This window comes from Amblyomma mixtum, chromosome 2 (genome assembly GCF_055824585.1).
Source record: "Amblyomma mixtum isolate Tamu chromosome 2, ASM5582458v1, whole genome shotgun sequence".
Taxonomy (NCBI): Eukaryota; Metazoa; Arthropoda; class Arachnida; order Ixodida; family Ixodidae; genus Amblyomma; species Amblyomma mixtum.
The window spans coordinates 67,941,695-67,960,467 of NC_143013.1; the positions used below are offsets into that span (position 1 = coordinate 67,941,695).

An 18,773-nucleotide genomic window follows, 5' to 3' on the forward strand; every position below is an offset into this window, starting at 1 on the left:
AACCTTATATAGTCTATATATAGGTAAACAACATCCCAATTGGTCTGATTCTAACAGTGTGAGCAATTTGCGTTTAAAACGCGCAGTGTCGCTAACACAGGTGGCTGTGGGTGAAAGACTATTCCAGTCACGACATGTTTTAGGGAGGAAGGAATTAGAGCAGGTCACTGTGCGGCACTGTGGAACAGCTACTTTTTGATTGTGGTCTATGCGAGGCGAGATGAAAGATGCTGCCTTTACACAGATGGCTTTCAGGCAAGGATTATGGTAGTCTAAGGTCTTATGGTAGTAGTATTATGGTAGATTATGGCAGTACAAGGTCTTCTGAGCGATTTGTGCTATTTGACCTCACTGGATTACGTCTCAAGCTATCCTTCCTACACAGTACGAATCCGTGTTAAGATAGAAACAAGGTTGTTATGCGAAAAATCACACGGATAGTTCTTTAGTAAGTGCGCTAAGGTTCCGATGCGTAGAGTAATCTTGCTTTTAAGGTTGGTTCTGCGTTCGCACCCAGTACTTAAGACTGCCATAGAAAACGAATGAGGGGCGTTTTAAACAATAAAAAGCAGAAAACTGCAAGCGTTCCGAAGAAAGATCTGCAATGATATTGATGGTTCTGGCACAGTCCTAAGGTCTACGAAGTAAATTGCGCTCAGAAAGAAATTGCCGTTGAAAAAATGCGCTTTTACAAATTTCTGCTTACGAACGTTTCCAGCCGTCATTAAGGTGCCTCCTTGTGCAATCTCTTGTACTTGTATTTCCATAGTGCGTACTTTGTGTGTAGGAGTTTTAATATGATACAGAGCGCAATTAAAGCGAACATCTAACGAGGGATTGGCGTGCAGCTAAGTAGCCTGACTAGTACGTGTGTGTGTGGGATCTATCAGCGCGTGCAGATTTTGCCCATGGTTGTTAAACGTGCCAAGGTGATATTATATTACATATTAGCATATGATCTTGGAAACAAGTCGCGTTATTAATAGTTCTTTGAGCTTAATTCTTTACAGGCTGTCCACATGCTAGGCTGTGATAATGACCAAGAACAAACGAAAGAAACAAACAATAAATAAAATGTCGCTATGTAATGTCTGGTTACGAGAGAAGTAACTAAGAGAGTTCCTAACGCTACTCGGCACTCACTTTGGAGCAGTGTCTTGACTGCAACCTTTACATCGCTTTCTGGACCGACGTGTAGGGTTCCTTCGTGGACACAGCCAAAGTGGCCTAAATAAAAGCAACGGAAAAGAACACTTTTGAGTAGAAATAAAGAACATATCCCGTGAAAACAATACTTAGCATTCGAAGCCCTTAACACATGTTTTTAGAGTGTCAGTCCTAAGATCTCATTTTCGGCTCCAGGTATTGGTTCATGCTGCCGCTAATGATAGAAGTGGTTGTATGGATTCAGTGGATATTCTGAATGGATTGAAAGAGAAAGCAACGAAAGTGTTACAAGCAATTCAAAGCCGGAAAGCGGCAAGTAACTGCATGATTCTTGAAATATGGTGAAGTGACTATGGCAGATTAACTTGTCACCTTGAAAAAAACATTTCTTCATTACCGTTAAAGTGTCAGAAAGATGGAAAAATCTAAAACCTGCATTAACCCATAAAAAAATGGGGGTTATAGAGAATCACGAAGTGATTAGCCAATAAGATTTCAGCGCCAATTCCTCCCATAGCAGCAGCATGGAAGCTAATTGCAGTGTAGTATCATCGTCATGACAACTGTATTCAGCAAAAAAACTTCATTCCTGGGAGGGATTAAATCGTATGCCAGCGAAAACAGCGGATTCATATCCAAGTGCCCCAGACTGATAGACAGGGTGCGGTGCGGGCAGCTGGCGCGTATATGCATGGAATTCTTCTAGATGGCTCCAATTTCTTACGCTTGCTCACTTTTACACGAAGGTGCACCACTGCTATTGTTTGCTACAGCGTATGGAATCGGCGTGACCCTCGAAAAACAAGTAATCGCCGTCGGCCATCATCGTAGTGGCGAATGGACGGCGGCAGCAGCCTCCCAGACCCTACGTTCGAAAGCGATCGCTAGGCGGTTTTCAGGGGTGCTACTATGGGCGATGCACAGGGCGTATAGTATAGCTGCGCCTCAAGAAGGTGTTTGCCCCTCGTATATTTCTGGACAGTCACTGAGTCATGAATCTTTTATGGCTCTTCCACGTGGCAGTCACAATGGTACAGGGTGCATAATGGTCCTACTGATAAATCTTATTAAACTATTGGAAAGCTTGAAGCACATCAAAAAGCACGTCTACGCCAATGTATGTTGAGAAAAGAAGTGAGCCATGAAAAGCATTACCATGGCCGATGACACGACCCAGTACAACAGCCTTTCTATCGATGAGTAGTTGCTTCTCTTCGAGCGTTGCCTTAATTCTTTCATCCAGGTGACACAGAGAGGGTATGAGGGGCTGCACGTCCGTGTCTTGTGAGCTTTGAGCGCGTTCTGAAAGAAAAGATCACGACTGTACTTTGTTCATGCCATCAGTGTCGGACATTTAAACAAAGCCGACATGTAAAGGACGAGAAAGCGGTGTTAAAAGCCGCAACAAACTGCACGCCTAAATAATTAGCCTAAGATCAGATGCCGTGCGCAAAATATTGACACGGACAAGGCCGCAAGTTTACAACTATTCTTTTTTTTTTGAAACCGTGACCGGCCCTTGCGAGCAATTGAGATAGGGCGAGTATTTTTGACGAAAGCATAATAAAAATGAATGTTCCATTTTGATAAGGGATTCAAGAAGAGCTATTGACTTTCAGAAAAACCGTGTAAGAGTGGGATCTAAAGCTTTTTATATTGACATAAAAGTCTTGTTTTTTCGTTGCCGGGCAAGAATCTTTTTCATTGTTTCGTGGTGTGCAGGTGCAGTCGAATTTCTCAACTGGGCTCTGGTGTGAATGTAAGCATTTAAAAAAAAATAGGTTTCCACGAAACCTCCGGCTGCGGCTGTGATTTTGTGCTCTTCAGGTGAAGAGGTGAGCGCGAACAAAAGGGAACCCACAAAGAAGAGACAAGGACAAACGCCAACTTGCTTGTCTTGTGGTTTCACTTGTCTTTTCATCTTAAGGATACCATGCACCGAATAGCCCCAACCGAAGGTGTATTGAAATGACTTTGAGTGATGGTGTATTGATAGAGAGGGCATATGCACCACTTAGAGCGCAGCTTCTGCCCTAGGATATCTGTATCCTAAGCAGCAGGGGCTGAGCTGACTCTTTTGTAGAGAGAAAAATGCTAAAAACCTTGCGATTTGTGGACGATTTTCTATTATTCTTAAAGGTAGGGGATTTCAACAGGAAGCGTCGTAAACATTGGCAGTTTTGAGGAGGATGTGAAACACTTTGTCCTAATGCACAAAGCTTCCGATTGGTTTTCACTCAGATTTTTGGACCTGAGTTTTGCACAAGTTCGCAGTTATGCTCGGTGTACCAGCCACAAGGCAAGAAACGCGGTTGCCTTTTGCTTCGCCTGAGACAAAGCTTCTAAAAATGGGCATCGTGCAAATGTGTACGCGAAATAAGAGATAAATGAGGCAGGTAGTATTCATGTAGAATTGTGGCTTTAGCTGAACACTTAACATTAACAGTGGGAGACCTGTGCGGACGCTTTCGGCTGCGAAAATGTATTGGCCTTTACGGTTCACCTCCGAAGCTCGCTGTAACTCCGAGAACAACGTGCTGTCATCTTCCCTCTGTACATAATGTATCAGCGAGCTTTGGCTGCTTCAGATGCTAGAAATGAAAAAAGTACAGTGTTTCTCTCAGCTTTTGGACGCCATAGAATTCCTTCACATGCACCCTAAGCGATGAGAGTTGTGCGACTGCTTTAATCTCGGCATGCGCGTCTTCATCAGTCAAACAAGGTCACGTGACCGAACACGTTCACGCACCGCTGGACGCCCGACGCGTCCGCAACACTAAGGACTCTACAGCTGGAAACGTCTTCATTGAACGGAGGTTTTCAGGGTTTGCCTGCTTTTCGTCTTGCGCCGGTACGGAGATTTAGTCAATAATGCATTTTAAGAACAGCAGTAACAATAGTGTCGATAACCAATAACTTTTTTTGAGCATAGATTTTTTGCTTTCGAGAAGACGAATGCAGAGGCTGGTGGTGCTTCCAGTGGAACCATGCGTGGTGAGTATTCCGTTGAGATTTATGTTATTGAAGATGTAGGCATACATTTCGGTTTTGTTTGCTAAAAGAGTAAAAAGTGGGAGCAACAGCAGCATGATTTCACAACAAATCCTGCGCACTCCCACAGCGGTGGCCTGATTGCGTAGTCATTTGTATTTTTCTGTAGTTAGAAAAAATGATCCTGCAAAGACAGGTGCAAGGCTGCGATCAATTAGTGTCTTGCTAACGTCATTCCGCCAGCCTTTTCTGAGGTGGAAATCTCGCCCTCCACCCGGAACCACCCCTTCTCATCAGGTGACAAGTGCGCGAAATGCGTTGCATTGTCACCACAAGTGGCTGTTGACTATCTTCTCATCTTCTTTGTCCTCTCTCCCTTTCGGTACCCTTTGCACTTCTCCTTGCTGTCCTCTCAATCCCTGTCTCTTCATTTCCACCGGCCGCAGCTCGGATGCTTAACATATTACATAGCAAATTCGGCGGCTGGTAGCAACTTTTCCGTTCTTTTTGCATATTTTTGCAATAATAATCCACTACTACAATCGTCTCTATCCGTACAGACTTGCTCTTCCCTCCGAACCACTTATCTATGACTCCATCGGCAGAATTAGAACAGCACGTATTGAGGGTGGGTGTCAGAGGCGAGGGCATTTGATAGCAAAGTCGAAAGAGAAACATATTTTCATCGAGGGTTGGAAATGATTTTTGTTTGCCTGTTTTTATTATCAGGGCCCTGCGTACTAGGTTACGCCCAACCCTAAAGGGACATGACCACATCTTGTGACGAGTTTGAACCCAGGGCGGGTCTCGGAAAATGGCCACCCCGGCTTTTTTCTTTCCAAAGATTTTAAAAGCACGATAAAATACAGTAGCGCCGCCATTTCTGGCTTATTTCACAGATCAGCGTTGGTCTATAAAGCAACGCACTTCCTGGCGGGCAGGTCATCCTTCCTACACACGTCTTCTCACAGGCTGGTGGCGGCTAGGCGCTTCTCATTCACTGGGATAAAAGCATCACCTCACTGGAAGTTCTTCGAAGCGCCTATCTTTGTTCGCACATTTTTTTTCCTTCTTTATTTCCACGCCCCAGCCTAACCGGAGGAAATAAAACACGCGGAAACGTATAGGTCTGAGTGGGATTCGAATTCACGCCTTTTGGGTGTCTGTGCGAGTAGTGGAGTCGCGGCGCGCTCAGGCCATCTGCGCCGACTCAAGACGACGGCACTCCTGCTGCTTAGATTGAAGACAGAAAGTGAAGGAAAGTCGATGGACCTGTTGACTATCTTCTACTGGGCTGCTATCATTGACGCGTAGAAACTGAAGGCAGTTCATAGAAATAGGCTCCAATGAAAAGATTGAAAGAACTGGAGCGCGTCGCAGCCACTTGCTGCTAGTGCCATCGTCATCGTCTCATCTCCTCTTTGAATCTTTCGTCTCACATCTTCGAGCTATTCTCGGTCTGTACACGGCTCTGATTCTGTCTCAGCTCGAGCCAGTCGACAGGTTGGTGCACTTTCATCTTCGTTCTTCCTTCAGTCGCAACAACAACAGCAACAAAGTCCTTTTTCCTTGCATCCTCCTGAAAGATCCCTCCTGGAACGCGTGACACCATGGACAGTAAATGACATAAAAACAAACGTTAGCACGGAGACGCCTAGAACAGTTGAGGATGCTAAGTATACATGCCATACGCGCTACGTCATCCTTCTGCCACGTGGGTCCTTGCAAGTGACACAATGAAAAGAGTGCATGAAGGTTTTCCTTAGTGTCAAGATTAAAACATTAAACAGCACGCGCTTGTATTCCTGTAGTAGGGCAATCTAGGCATACCGCCGATTAGACTGCAATTTTTTTTCCCAAATGAGTTCAGTAGGTTCACAACTGCTGTCACTTACTTGTGCCCTGTTCACTGTGCGCAGCAGCCTCCATGGTCATGAGAGCGAAATGCTCATCGCAGCTGGCCCGCTTGGATTTTCGAGTCTGGCCTCGTCGGCAGATAACCCCTAGGCTGAGGACAATGATGGTGACGATGGTGATAGATAACGCAGCGATGATTGTAGTGGCATGCCTTGCCGTGACTGCGTCCTCCTCTTCAGCTGTAGGCTTCCGGGGACCATGCTAGTTGTAAGTGAACGAACTGTATTAAGAGACTGCATCCAGTGCACCAAATATGCATTCGTATATAGAGAGCATTAAGACGGAGGAGGCCTTAGACGGGCGGGAAACTACATTTTGCTTGCTTTTCATTTGTTTGCATGGAAATGTAAATAAAAAAAAGAAAGACCTTCTGGTTGTGGCTGTTTCTGGACAAAACCCACCCCATCCAGAAGTGTTCGTTGCTTTCTACCTACAAAAATTCACCTAGGTAAAAACTACCGATATTTTTACGGTGTACAAAACGACAAAGCAGGCTGTGGCGTCCCACGGACTGTTTGCTGGTGATTCTCCAAGGGAACAACTAACAATATTAAAGCCTTTGTCATCACATTATGCCTTTGTTATGCGGCTTGCCACCATGTTTTAAACTAGGGAAAGTGTTGAAGTTCAGTCTCATTCCAGCGTGAAGCGTCGATGCCTTCCATCCGCTTCAGTCTTGGAAGAGAATTCCTGGATTCCGACGTCCGGCTAGACCAAGAAAAATCTGACTAAACGAGTTTAGCCGTCCTCCGCAGCCTCGTCTCCGCAGCCGCGACAACTAGATGCGACGACAAGGACAAGATACTGCCTCTACGACAATAGCTTATGATATGTCGATGGCAAACAGGCGCTAAGACGACACAAAACAAGACAGCACCCCCGATCACGCTCTTCGGCGCTTTCGTGTGCTTTGACCATCGGCGGGTGGCTACTGCCGGATATAGGCGATCAGAATTTAACAGATCCTCTCATTCATCGCGATGGGAAGCTTCTAAATCTCTTATATCCTTTGGCGGTAGAAATCGCGATAGCTAGACTGGCCATTAATACATTGCTCACCACATCATACTACCTTGCTCTTCGCCTTACTGAAGCATTGCAATCTGTGAAATTGCAAAATAAGTGGGGTTTTTGATAGTAAGCACAGCTGTCATTATGCCTGATCAAAGTTAACTTCATAAATTTTGAAGAGGCGATGTGCGAAGTGGTGTTCAAGAATATGCGACGTATCGACTACGATAGGCAAGGACCAGGCGTTCAGCTACCGCTCGGGAGCGCAAAGTGTAGGTTTAGCGGAAGTGATTGAATAATGTCCGACATGCACCCCTCCCTACTCCCCCTTCTTTCTTATATGGTGCAGGTTACTGGTTTGCGATTGAGAAAATCTTGGCCATTCCATTCACGAAGCATCCTAAGGCTCCTTAGATCCGATCAGGCTTCCTGATTGCTTCCAAGCTCTGAGGTTAGCTTGCTTTCCCATCATTTGTGAGATTGATGTGAACTGCTTAGTGCCGTCAAAGGCAAGGAGAATAGATAGAGACCAGAAAGTGAGAGCATAATTTAGGTCTTTTATGTCATTTCTCCTTTGTTCAGAGCAAGAGTAACCTGAAAGACTTCACATATGCCGAACACCTCGTTTGATTTATTTCTACCGATGCCTGCCGCCCTTTCTGCCAGTTTATTTTGTCGTAGTCTCGTATTTCATGCCGCAGACTGTGAGTTCCGGATACTTGTCGGCGTTTTCTTAACAACGGCAAGACAATAGTTTCTACCCTTTATTGTGTACCTTCTATCTGATGGCTTTCACGAAGGTTTCAGTAATGTTGTGTGTGGTGCAGATGCCGTAATCATTTGGAAATTTGGCAAACTAAATGCGCCCGATAATCACAAAAAAGAACACATACATGACATGCAAGTACAGTGTTGTTAACGGGCTCTGCAACACTGGCGTGCTAAATTATCGTTCTTGAACGGGTATGTTTGATTGCCGCTTTCTTTGCACGGAAGCTTGCGCGGAGGGAACCAAAAACCCACGAAAAGCTGCCACCTTTTCCGCATTATTATTTGCGCGAAAGAATACTGTGCATTTGCATAAAAACCACATGCAGTATCTTATAAATGTATTTGCACTCGTGTCAAAGGCACTAGGCGAATGCTTTGGAGAGAGTTAACGGCGACTACCTCGGAAAGTGCTACGATGCGTTGTTCTGGCAAATATGTGAAGTTGAAGTAGGACTTCTCGCCGGCGCTGTTCTTGGGTAGATGCAGCCCGTCCATTCGGAAGCTAATCTGCACGACGATAGGAAGCACTCGCTCTTCCATTTCTGTGCTGCTGATGAAATGTGATTCCATCAGAGATGCTCTTGGGCACTGCATCTTTCGACCACCTTGTGCAACGCGGCAGGCCTGCAGAATATACGAACGAGTACTGGTTACTTATGAGAGAGATACTCGTAATTTCCTTCGAGTTTTATAGTAAGAGCTGCATGAGAGGCTTTGTCCAGGGAAAAAGCATCGCCGTCGGCAGGTGTCACCAAATTCGGCGCATTTTTGAAAGAAACAAATTCAGCGCCGCGCGCACGCATCTCGCCAGCGCGGTCGCAAAACGAGGGAGAAGGAAACCCCCGGAGAGCGACTAGCCTTGTGTGTGTGTGTGGCTGCCCCCTCCACCACCGCTCGCCGGAGGGAATGAGTCAGCCACGACGCCGATTTTTCTTGAATGTCGGAGTTGTTTCTACGAGTTGTTGACGGAAAGGGCGTAGCCTTGCGTGCGCTAAGACATGTCTTCTCCTCTTCACTGAAACGTCGGCGGCGACACCGCACCAGAAATTACGAGAAGCTTCTCGAGGCGACTCCCGGCTTTTGACCAATGAGGCCGCGCCGCCAGCGCGAGAAGGAAAACGAGAGTGCACAGCCGATACTGTGTGCATGTGCGCGCCTACTTTGGCGTATGGAACAAACAGACGCGGACCAAGCCTATATAAGAAGGGCGTTGACCGCTGTAAGTTTCCCGAGCCGCCGTTTAAGCTTCATCGAAGGCGCCCGCTCGACTCCTGAACACCACTCGTCCAGCCACGGACCAACAAGGCAGCGCGCGTAAATCCGCGGGACGGCATCGTCGTGGACCTCTGGTCGGCGGACTGTCGCAGTGCCCGGAGGACAAATTGTGTTTTGTTCGTTTGCCTCTCTCCATTGTGTTGGTGCACTTCAGGTGCAATATTTCCTTTCTATTGTATTCTCTCTTGAGTGTAACTTTGCAGGAGTTGCATTGTTTTGTTAATCACTTTGTATGTGTTTGTACTAGTGATTGTGAAATCCTCTGTATCGTCTCATTGCTGTATAAAGTTTATTTTGTTTCTGAACCTTTGGCTCCGACCCATTCTCTGGCTTGCGACCGGCGGAAGCTGGGCACCAAACGACCAAAAACCTCTTGTCACTTGGTAGCTGGTCTCCGCTGAGCTTGCCACGCTGAGTCGAGGGCATCTCTTTTGAGTCCGAGACCGCTACCCCCACACGTTCTAAGGGTGTCTGGGAACTCCTCGCTAAAAGCGTGTCAAGTTTGGTGACAGCAGGGTAGTCTTTTACGTTTTGCATGCGTGCAGTTACATAAATAGCATGGGGTGCTGGTGCCTTTAGCCTTAAGACTACAAGGCAAGAACGGGAGCTTTTTGCTTGCGCATTGTACAAGGAATCGCGCTAAAATGGTAACAGGACCAACGGCGAAAAAATTTGGGCTAGGCATACGGGCTTAGGGCATTAACTATCGAAAGCTGTTAAAGCCTTGGTTTCGTAGTTTAACCACAAACATGTGTTAATCTGGGTGAAATAAACGTGTGGAAACTCGGCTTTCAGAACGTCGCAGTTCAGTGATGCCGGTAACAGCTTCAGGTCATATTTGAACCAGACACGGGCGTAGATTGGTCATGAATATCCGAATAGATTGTCCATTGTGCTCCGCTGAAACTAAGGCCCAGCTGTGTCCCAGTTTGGATAATTAAGTCTCTTCCTATTTGATTTTCTCCCCTTCGTCGTCATCGTGAAGTACTTCAACTTCAGCTCTCATGTCGGGATCAGCCGAGTAGACCACTGGTTCATCCGTCGCCTCTACCCTGGCTTCCTTGTTCCTCTCGCAGTTTTCCTCCCGCTCCTCTCCCTTAGAAACGGAGAGGGATATTGTTTTCTGTCGACTGTGAAACCGTGGTAGGTGGCAAATGCTTTATTTATTAACCTATATCAAGTAAGTTCATTTAAACTGCCACCTCCTGCCAGCCGTTATTTAATTTGAGTTAATCTAAGTAATTTAATTACACCCACCTGGCACGGCTGGCAAATGGTGGCCATGGACTTGAAATGCATTTATTAGTTTCGTTTAAAATAATTCCGTAAGTAATTAAGGTCCTCTGCCAGACAGTGCAGATCACAGGGCAGAATGCAGGTCTGTGCTACTAAAGCAATCACGTAACAGCTCTTGCTGTAAAGTACGACGGAACGATTATACAGACGAAGCGCACTTTGTCTTTATAGCCGTTCCTTCGTGTTTTTCGTCTTTTGCCTTGCAACTGTTTCAGCGTGATTATCGGCACAGGTTTACGCTTAATGTTTTGCGCAGGAAAGCCTTAATGAAATTTCCTGGCATTTCTCTTTACGTTCATTTTGAAAAATATAATGTTAGCAATAGGGGCAATAAAAGTGACCACATCTGCCTTCTTAGCACGCACCTTGCCTACTGAATGGGGCGACCTCTCTGCCAGAGAGACTCGTTTAGGTGCCTGTTAACACAACTAAGAGCGATGTTCAATAATTTGGGAGCAGAATAATTCCGCCTTGCGCATTACAGACGTCCTCTCATCTCAATCGTTGACACAAGCAGGGTTATTAGAACACATATATTTTCAAAAATAAGGCAGTACAGGGATCTAGAACGTCAGTTACAGAGACTCTGGTACAAGCCAGGAAATAATTCAAGCAGAATATAAGATAATTACCATTATGAATTTTAATGGTGGAAGGAAAGCTTGGAAGGAAAGCTGTTAATCACTGTACTGAATAAAAGATACTGCCCATTTGTCTCAAACTTGACCCAGTTACACTTATTCTTTTTCTTGTTGTTGTTGTTACCCCCTAATTCAGCCTTTCGCCATTCATTATTGACCAACGTTGTATTGTGATGTATCGGTTTTCATTTTTATTGTATTGCATTATGGTTTGTTGTATTAACGTATTATTCTCATTTGCATTTGCTCTGTCCCCCACCTTATGTAATGCCTCAACAGAGGTCTTTAATTGTAAAATAAATGATGATGGTCAAAGAACGCCATGGCAGAAGATATTTAGTGCCTACACAAGCTTCGGCCAGAAAGGCCACATAATAGCTGAACATCAGGCCAGGGGAAAAGTTTGTACCCATAATATCGAGGGCGGATGCTCGTTGGCATCGGGGACATTACCCTGCACCTCCTGCAAGCGAGGAGGATGCTCAGAACCCTAGGAAACCGCTGCAGTGGAGACAAAAAGGAAGGCAGGCGCTATGGAAATGTGTGCACATAAATAGAATTAAAGGTGCACTAAAAAGGTTTCTGAGCTCATCTTTTTACCACAGGAACTAGATCTACACGCTCCGAGCATTCTTAAAAACTTCGATTTATAGCCCTGTGCAGCCGATCTCCGCAGTTTTAATCGGATTAAACTTTCCGGCTCCCGCCTCTATTTTCAACTGACCTCCGAGAGTAGGAGGAATCAACCAGCGCGTGAAGTGCCTTTCATTCAGTTTCATAGGGCAGGTTCGCTTTCGCTTATATTTTGCTTTTATGTTTCCGTGAATAAATAGTTTCGGCAGCAACATAGCCGCCAATTAGGGCAAAACCAGGACGACGGACAAAAGGGGAGAGAACACACACCCACAACACAGGCGCTACAATAGCGCCTGTGTTGTGGGTATCTGTTCTCTCTCCTTTTGTCCGTCGTCCTGGTTTCGAGCTACTCATATGTTATGGATCAGTACCGACTTGCCCAAATTTACACCCCGCCAATTAGGCGCACGGAAATAAAAATACGCGTGGACTCTTTGCTTTACGTATCACTCCGCCGATGGCAGAAAGGCAAGTCGCCACGCGACGGGCTGAACGGCACTCCACGCGTTGGCTAACTCCTCCTACTTTCGCAGGCGAGGTAAAACAAAAGGGGGGAGCCGGCACGTTTAATCCGATTTAATAGAGAGATTGGCCGACAACAATTTGAAGTTTCTAAGAATGCTTGGAGCATGTAGATCGAGCTCCCGCGATAAATAGATGAGTCCAGAATCCTCTTCAGTGCACCTTTAATTGCGTGTGAAATCCAGCGTACCACGTGGTAGGGTAATGAAAGTCATGAAATCACGCTACAGCTGCTTCCTCCTAATAAGAAAAGGACAACGAGGAAGTTTTTCACCGGATCTAGTCATGGTCTACAACTGGCACATATTATATGAAATAGAAGGAAATATACATCACCACTGTAATATAATCCTGGTGTTCGTTGTTAAATGAGGTTGTTAGAGTCACCATCACTGGGGTGGCGACACTGTCCAGGTGCTTGCCTTGGGCCTCGATGACGGAGGTCCCGCTGCAAAATTCGTAAAGAATTATTTGGTTGGTTTGGTTGGTTTACGGGGTTTAACGTCCCAAAGCGACTAAGGCTATGAGAGACGCCGTAGTGGAGGGCTCCGGAAATTTCGACCACCTGGGGTTCTTTAACGTGCACTGTCATCGCACAGTACACGGGCCTCTAGAATTTCTCCTCCAAAGAAATTCTAGCCGCCGCGGCCGGGATCGAACCCGCGTCTTTCGGGTCAGCAGCCGAGCACCATAACCACTTAGCCACCGCGGTTGTGGAATGAGACGTTATCAATCACATATTGAAAAACTTAGTATATTTAGCACACGACAGTGATCGATATGGAAGACTTGAGAAATGCAAAAGTGCAACTTCAAGGCCTTACGCCTTCAACTGGTAGAATTATAGATGAGGACATCGCATTTCCGAAGTTTCGCTGCATTCTCGCGCCCAGAGTTATGTGCCTTGCTTTCCAGCACGAGACTCCCATCTTCTTGGCGCCTTTGGGAACGAAGTTTCCTCTTAAGCTTGCGATCAAAGCAAATACTGAAAGCTCTCAGAACCGCGGAGGGAACAGAGAAGGGAATAATCATGCCAAACACGAGATGTTTCGTATGGAGAAAGTGTAGATCTGCTCATTCGTGCGCTTGGGTGTGAGTAAAAATTATTTTTGTTATTATTAGTACGTTTTTTACAAACGACAGTTGTAGTTCATTGCAGCTGGAAAAACAATTACAAGCAGTGTCGTTAGAACAGGGGCCGAATACCTGATTCGTCTTTTAGAAAATGGATGCCTATGCCTTATTGTTACAGTTTTCGTACTACAATGGCGTCCTTCCATGAGGTTTGTGTCATGAGGACTTTGCATCGCGCCCTTAATCTGGTATTTTCGCTACAACATACTGTATACAAGTAGCGGTGCTCTACGAAGTGAAATGACCGCAGACAGGCTGTAAAGTGTGGCCACGTTCTAGTTTCCCAAAAGAGAGAAGAGAGCTCGAAGTTGAAAGAAATGCCACAGTATTTCCTTTTTATTGATACAATACGAAATCTTTGAGGATATGTGCTTTTCCTTATATTTATAGTTTTGTCTCATTTGTCGAAGATAAACTGGCGGCATGTATCGCTGTTTTCGATAGAGCGAGGAGCTTTAATTCTCTTGACACCGCATTTAACAGAATGATTATTAGAAATACTACATGGCGGTCGAGTAATAACGGAATAATAAAAGGCCGTTGCTGACTCAGACTAGCTCAGGAGTTTATGCGGTTGAAGTGTTCCATGATAAACCTGCCTCAATAACCTTTTCTTCTTATCCGGCCGACAAATCAGCTCCATAGTAAGCAAACTTAGCCGGTTGTTCATGGCACCAAAAATACTATTTTCAATTTCAAGCCAGAGACTTACCTAGGAGTTGCCGATTTCGGTGCGATATCATATATCTCAGGGTCCGGTTTGTAGGTGAAATGAGAACAGAAATTTCCCGTCGAGACGAAAGGGACTTTAACACCGCTTATGCTCAAGGAAACTAGCATCTTCATGTGTGCGTGGTCCACAGAAACGGCACTTGTTGTGCAGTACAGGAAGGCGCTGTCAACCCTGCAATAAGAAAAGTGTTTATTGTAGAACATCGAAATAGCCCATCGCCATGTGATCCGCTCTGTCATCGTGTTCCAGCAATGAGAACAGAGCAGCCCACATGCGGTTCACTTGATATACTACAAGCGTTCCAGAAAAGAGAGCGTTTTGAAGAACACTTCGGTGGGAGCCTTGTGAGGACCAGCAAGTCGTGAGCTCTACGAAAGAGATGGCAACAAACACTGGAGGAACCTGTACTGCACGCTTTGCTGCTTTTGGCACGATGGGCGGATCATTAAATCGGTCACAGCATCTGTTTTTATGACTATGGTTTATTTGTGTATTTGCAGACGCCTAGAGAGGACGGCTAAACGATGGACGCAACGAATAATGTTTTGGCATCAGCGCAGTGCATTAGAACGATATTTTGTCGCAATATACTGTACAGTGCCACTCTGCTGCATGATGAGGTTCAGTACTGAAAATAGGCACATTAATGTAAGGCTTCGATATTCTCAATCTTGCACAAAGAAAGTGCGAGACAGTAGATGTATGTAGGTGGAAATTCATCCGCAACAAGTGAATGGGCAAAGCACTGTGTGGCGGTAACCTAGCCGTCGATCATGTGGCATAGACAAGTTTGTAAAGTGCTGTGCTTTATAGAAATTTGACATCATTTTTTTTTATACCTCACTACACGGTAATGTTTTTTTTCTCACGCTACTCCGCACTACCACATTTCTACTCAAATGAATATTCGGCGACCAATTCTGGTGGTTTAGTTCTACTGATATTACTAAAAATCACGCTCCGACATCTTCTGCTAGGTCAAAAGGTAGACAATTATTCGAGCAAGACACATCTTGATAGAGTTCGTTAAAGCTTGTAGATTACTCCTTTATTCCTAAACCTGTCCTTCTGGCATTGGGTTGGCTGAACGCCTCAAATCCTTGAACAAAATTTGTGACGCATGAACAGATCATCGGTAATCTCACGTTAGAATATACAAGTCGTTCGTTGCTGGCAACTGAAGCAGCATGGAAAATAAACGTTATACCAATTCTTCCCCACCCGGCACTAGTGGTTGCGCAGTAGCTGTGGCGCTTACACGCTGAGCATGACCGATGAGTAGTAGCCGTGAGCAGCGGATTTGGATGGCAGGGGAATGTAGAGGAAGTATCTGTAGCGTAAGTGCACGTAAACACTCTTCGGTGCAGGAAAGAATTAAGCAGCTCCTCATAACGCGGATGTGCAGCCCTCAAAACAAATCTTAAATACGCGCCTACTGAGAAAATCATACAGAAAACAAAGCACGCTTTTTGCGACGGCACCACTTCTGCCTGCACCGACGTAGGGTGCAGTCTGCGCACAGTGCATGCACTTGGAATAGAAGTTGGTCGAAAGCATTTTATGTGACCTCAGCCTATACCTTACTTTAACCTGGTGCTGATATTTATCTTTAGATTCTTCTACTTCTCTTTCTTTGAATTGCCGTTGGGAGAGTTTCTTTTATTAGGCTCATAAGGACGCATTACACGCGCACACTGCGTGCAGATATACGATTATACGCGTTGAATTCAATCGAAATCAGTTTTATTCAGCAGGCGTTTCTGGAAGGTTTCCTGGATAAAAGTTGGTCGCGCCGCTCGACTAGGTCCAGGAAACCAAATACAAGGCATAGCGTGCAGCATGAGAAAAGTAATCAGAAACCATGAGTGACTGCAAAGCATAATAAACATAATAATTGGTAAAGTACAAAGCACAGAAAAAGAGGCAGTGCTAAGGCTAAGGCACATAAGTAAAGAAATCCCTAATTATACAGAAGAAAGTGAACAGGAAACTAAAAATTGCATTGCATTCAAACAATATAAGGGAACACATTTGAGGAGGATGAGGAGGTAAACAACAAAGCAAATAATAGATATGACAACGATATTAACATGACATAAGTATTCCCAATTTTAAAAATTTAGCAGCTCCGTAGTTGCTTTCCTTTATACGCAGTAGTGTTTTGAAATTCATTCAATGTACGGGGAAGGCTATGAGCTAAAGACTACATTATAGCCTTAATTGACTTTGATGCTCAGCTTTGCTGCTATTCTTGTGCGCAACAGTGCACGTTAAAGAACCCCAGGTGGTCGAAATTTCCGGAGCCCTCCACTACGGCGTCTCTCATAGCCTTAGTCGCTTTGGGACGTTAAACCCCATAAACCAAACCAAACCACACCAAACCAAACCAGTAATGCCTTTTGAGCATGCCCTGCAAACATGCACGCTAACTGCGGTAAATAAAATGTAACAAATTTTAGTTAATTACTCAAGCTGCGATAACAGTTTTTCTGACTGTTCGCCTGGCAAGATAACCCATTTGCAGAAATAAATTTTGTGTACTGCTCTCATTATTTCTAAAAAAATTCTTAAAGCTTGATTTTGAACACCCTGTATAAACCTGAACAAGCACACATCGAACTCATAGAACTTGTATATTACTGCTATAAGAATTACCCGCAAAATCACGAGCTCTTGCTCCGTGCCTCTTTCTGTTAATCTGTTTGTCATGTTATTTCAACAGGCATTTATTAACTGTAAATATTCGCTCTTTTGCTAGAGGTCGTTGTGAACATAGCTTTTTCCTTTGCAATTTCAAATAGCATGCATATATGGCGTGCGCGGCTATGTGTGATTGTGACATATACCTTATTATGCTGCAAATACTTTCTCCAATGGTCACAAGTCGTTGTGAACCGATGTCCAGATTTGTCCCGCGGAGAGTCAAGTTGGTTCCACCGGCTACTGGCCCATAGCATGGGAGGATTTCTGTAAGTTTAGCAACCTGGAAAGAAAACCTTCTTTATGATGCGATCCGCTTTTGAAGATGATATATCCAGCACTAATATATTAAAATGATCACAGGCTAAAAACTCGGTGATTCGGTAGAGTACGCGTTAGCATTACAGTTCTTCCCACGCGAGCAGCCGCTGCCATTCACGGGTTCAGGCCATGCGAGCGGGTGGTGTGGTCCATGCAATCACCATCTGACACGCTGCACCCTCGCTAAACTGGCCCGATTTAATCCAGCAGTCACACTGGGACACTCCGTTACCCTTGTCCACTCTTCCTCGTTTCACTCTCCCTATTTCTCTCCTTGCTCCACTCATCCACATGAGGGGATAGAGATTTCCTTCTCTCCATTTTGCCACCCGCTACCTTCGCTTCTCACCTTCTCTTTATATTCCCTCTTCCACCAGAGGTTTATCCCTCTCTACCGCAACCTGCCAATCGAGCCTTCACACACAAACACGGATGGAGGTCCGGAAAAATTTGTCCAACATGACGGATATAATGCTAACGTGTTAAAATAAACAGCAGGAAAGAATTTTTAAACTAAATTCAAGTAGGGTGCAGAGTACACCTAAAAGGTCCTCAGTAACAAGCCAGAATAAAATGTGCTTTGATATTTCTGTGCATACCTTTTCTTACATAATTATTGCCATTTTCCAAACTCTTTCTGCGTAGAGAAATTGATAGTCTGAACTCCTTTTCGATCTAAGGAGGAAGGGGAAGCTGCCTTGCAATGTTCTTCTCTCTAGAATGTAAAACTCGCGTACGTTGAGACTGCCTGTGCTTCAAGTTGTTTTCCTCAAAAACCAGCCCCTAACCAATCGCCGATGAAAAGAGCGGTTTCGTGATGTAGTAAAAACTAAATTGGCATGAGCGAGTAAGCGTTAAGAGGCTGGTGATACTTCCTTTTTATGCAAATACGAATACGTTAAGATGTTGCACCACTTATGCCCCAGTGACTGTATCAAAACAATGGGCCGCTGTAATGCACAACTTTTCCGTACTGCCGAAGCGGTGACAGTGATGGTTTTTGTAAAACTCAATGCGATTTTCAGAAAAAGGAATGAAGACTGACCAAGGAAATGAGGGGCACTCCTGTAGAAAGCACTTACAGCAGTTTTAAGTGCTAAGACGTCTGTATGAGGAGCAATAATTGCGTATCCTTCATTTAATAAGGTCTGTGTCTACGACCTCGGCATAAGCTAAAATTACAATTTCGGTTTTTTAACCCTTGTGCAGTCGAGAAGAATCTCAGCTAACCCTTGAATGTATACGTACACCGCCTTCATGTAATCTCAAAACGCGAAGGAATTATCTGCTAAGCCTTGTAGTGCAGATCTTGTATCGTTCGTGGGAGTACGAAGTTTCGGACGGACGAGGACAAGTGTTAAAGGCCACCATTCACCACAAAATCCGTTGTCGGTGTTGTGAGCGAAAAATCACGGACATGGCTCTGAAAGGTGGTCTCCAAAGAGCAACAACCTACGACGCAGGTGTGCCCCCTAGGTCACGTGACCTTACGGCATGATAACAACCTGCCCACCACAGAGTCACAGAGTGAGCAAACTGCACACTGTGGTAGGTGGTAGCTAATATTTGATTGGTCACTTGGGAAGAGCAACCTGGGGCGCGCGAGCCTCACCGGTGACAGCACCTGCCATCGCAGGGTAGTGTCGCATCACTTAACC

General features: G+C 45.1%; 1 protein-coding gene across 2 annotated transcripts in view; it reads right to left on the reverse strand.

Moving 5' to 3' along the window:
- The window catches only part of LOC149359644 (hepatocyte growth factor receptor-like), a 61,905-nt gene that overhangs the window by 2,933 nt on the left and 40,199 nt on the right, over nt 1-18,773 (reverse strand). For both annotated transcript variants that reach the window (XM_089571788.1, XM_089571787.1), the window contains 7 exons: nt 16,941-17,077; nt 14,074-14,265; nt 12,564-12,675; nt 8,257-8,481; nt 6,054-6,276; nt 2,323-2,469; nt 1,144-1,227 (listed from right to left, as the gene is read on the reverse strand). In XM_089571788.1, the coding sequence (XP_089427914.1) occupies nt 1,144-1,227; nt 2,323-2,469; nt 6,054-6,276; nt 8,257-8,481; nt 12,564-12,675; nt 14,074-14,265; nt 16,941-17,077 (1,120 nt within the window). The remainder of the gene's footprint in view (nt 1-1,143; nt 1,228-2,322; nt 2,470-6,053; nt 6,277-8,256; nt 8,482-12,563; nt 12,676-14,073; nt 14,266-16,940; nt 17,078-18,773) is intronic.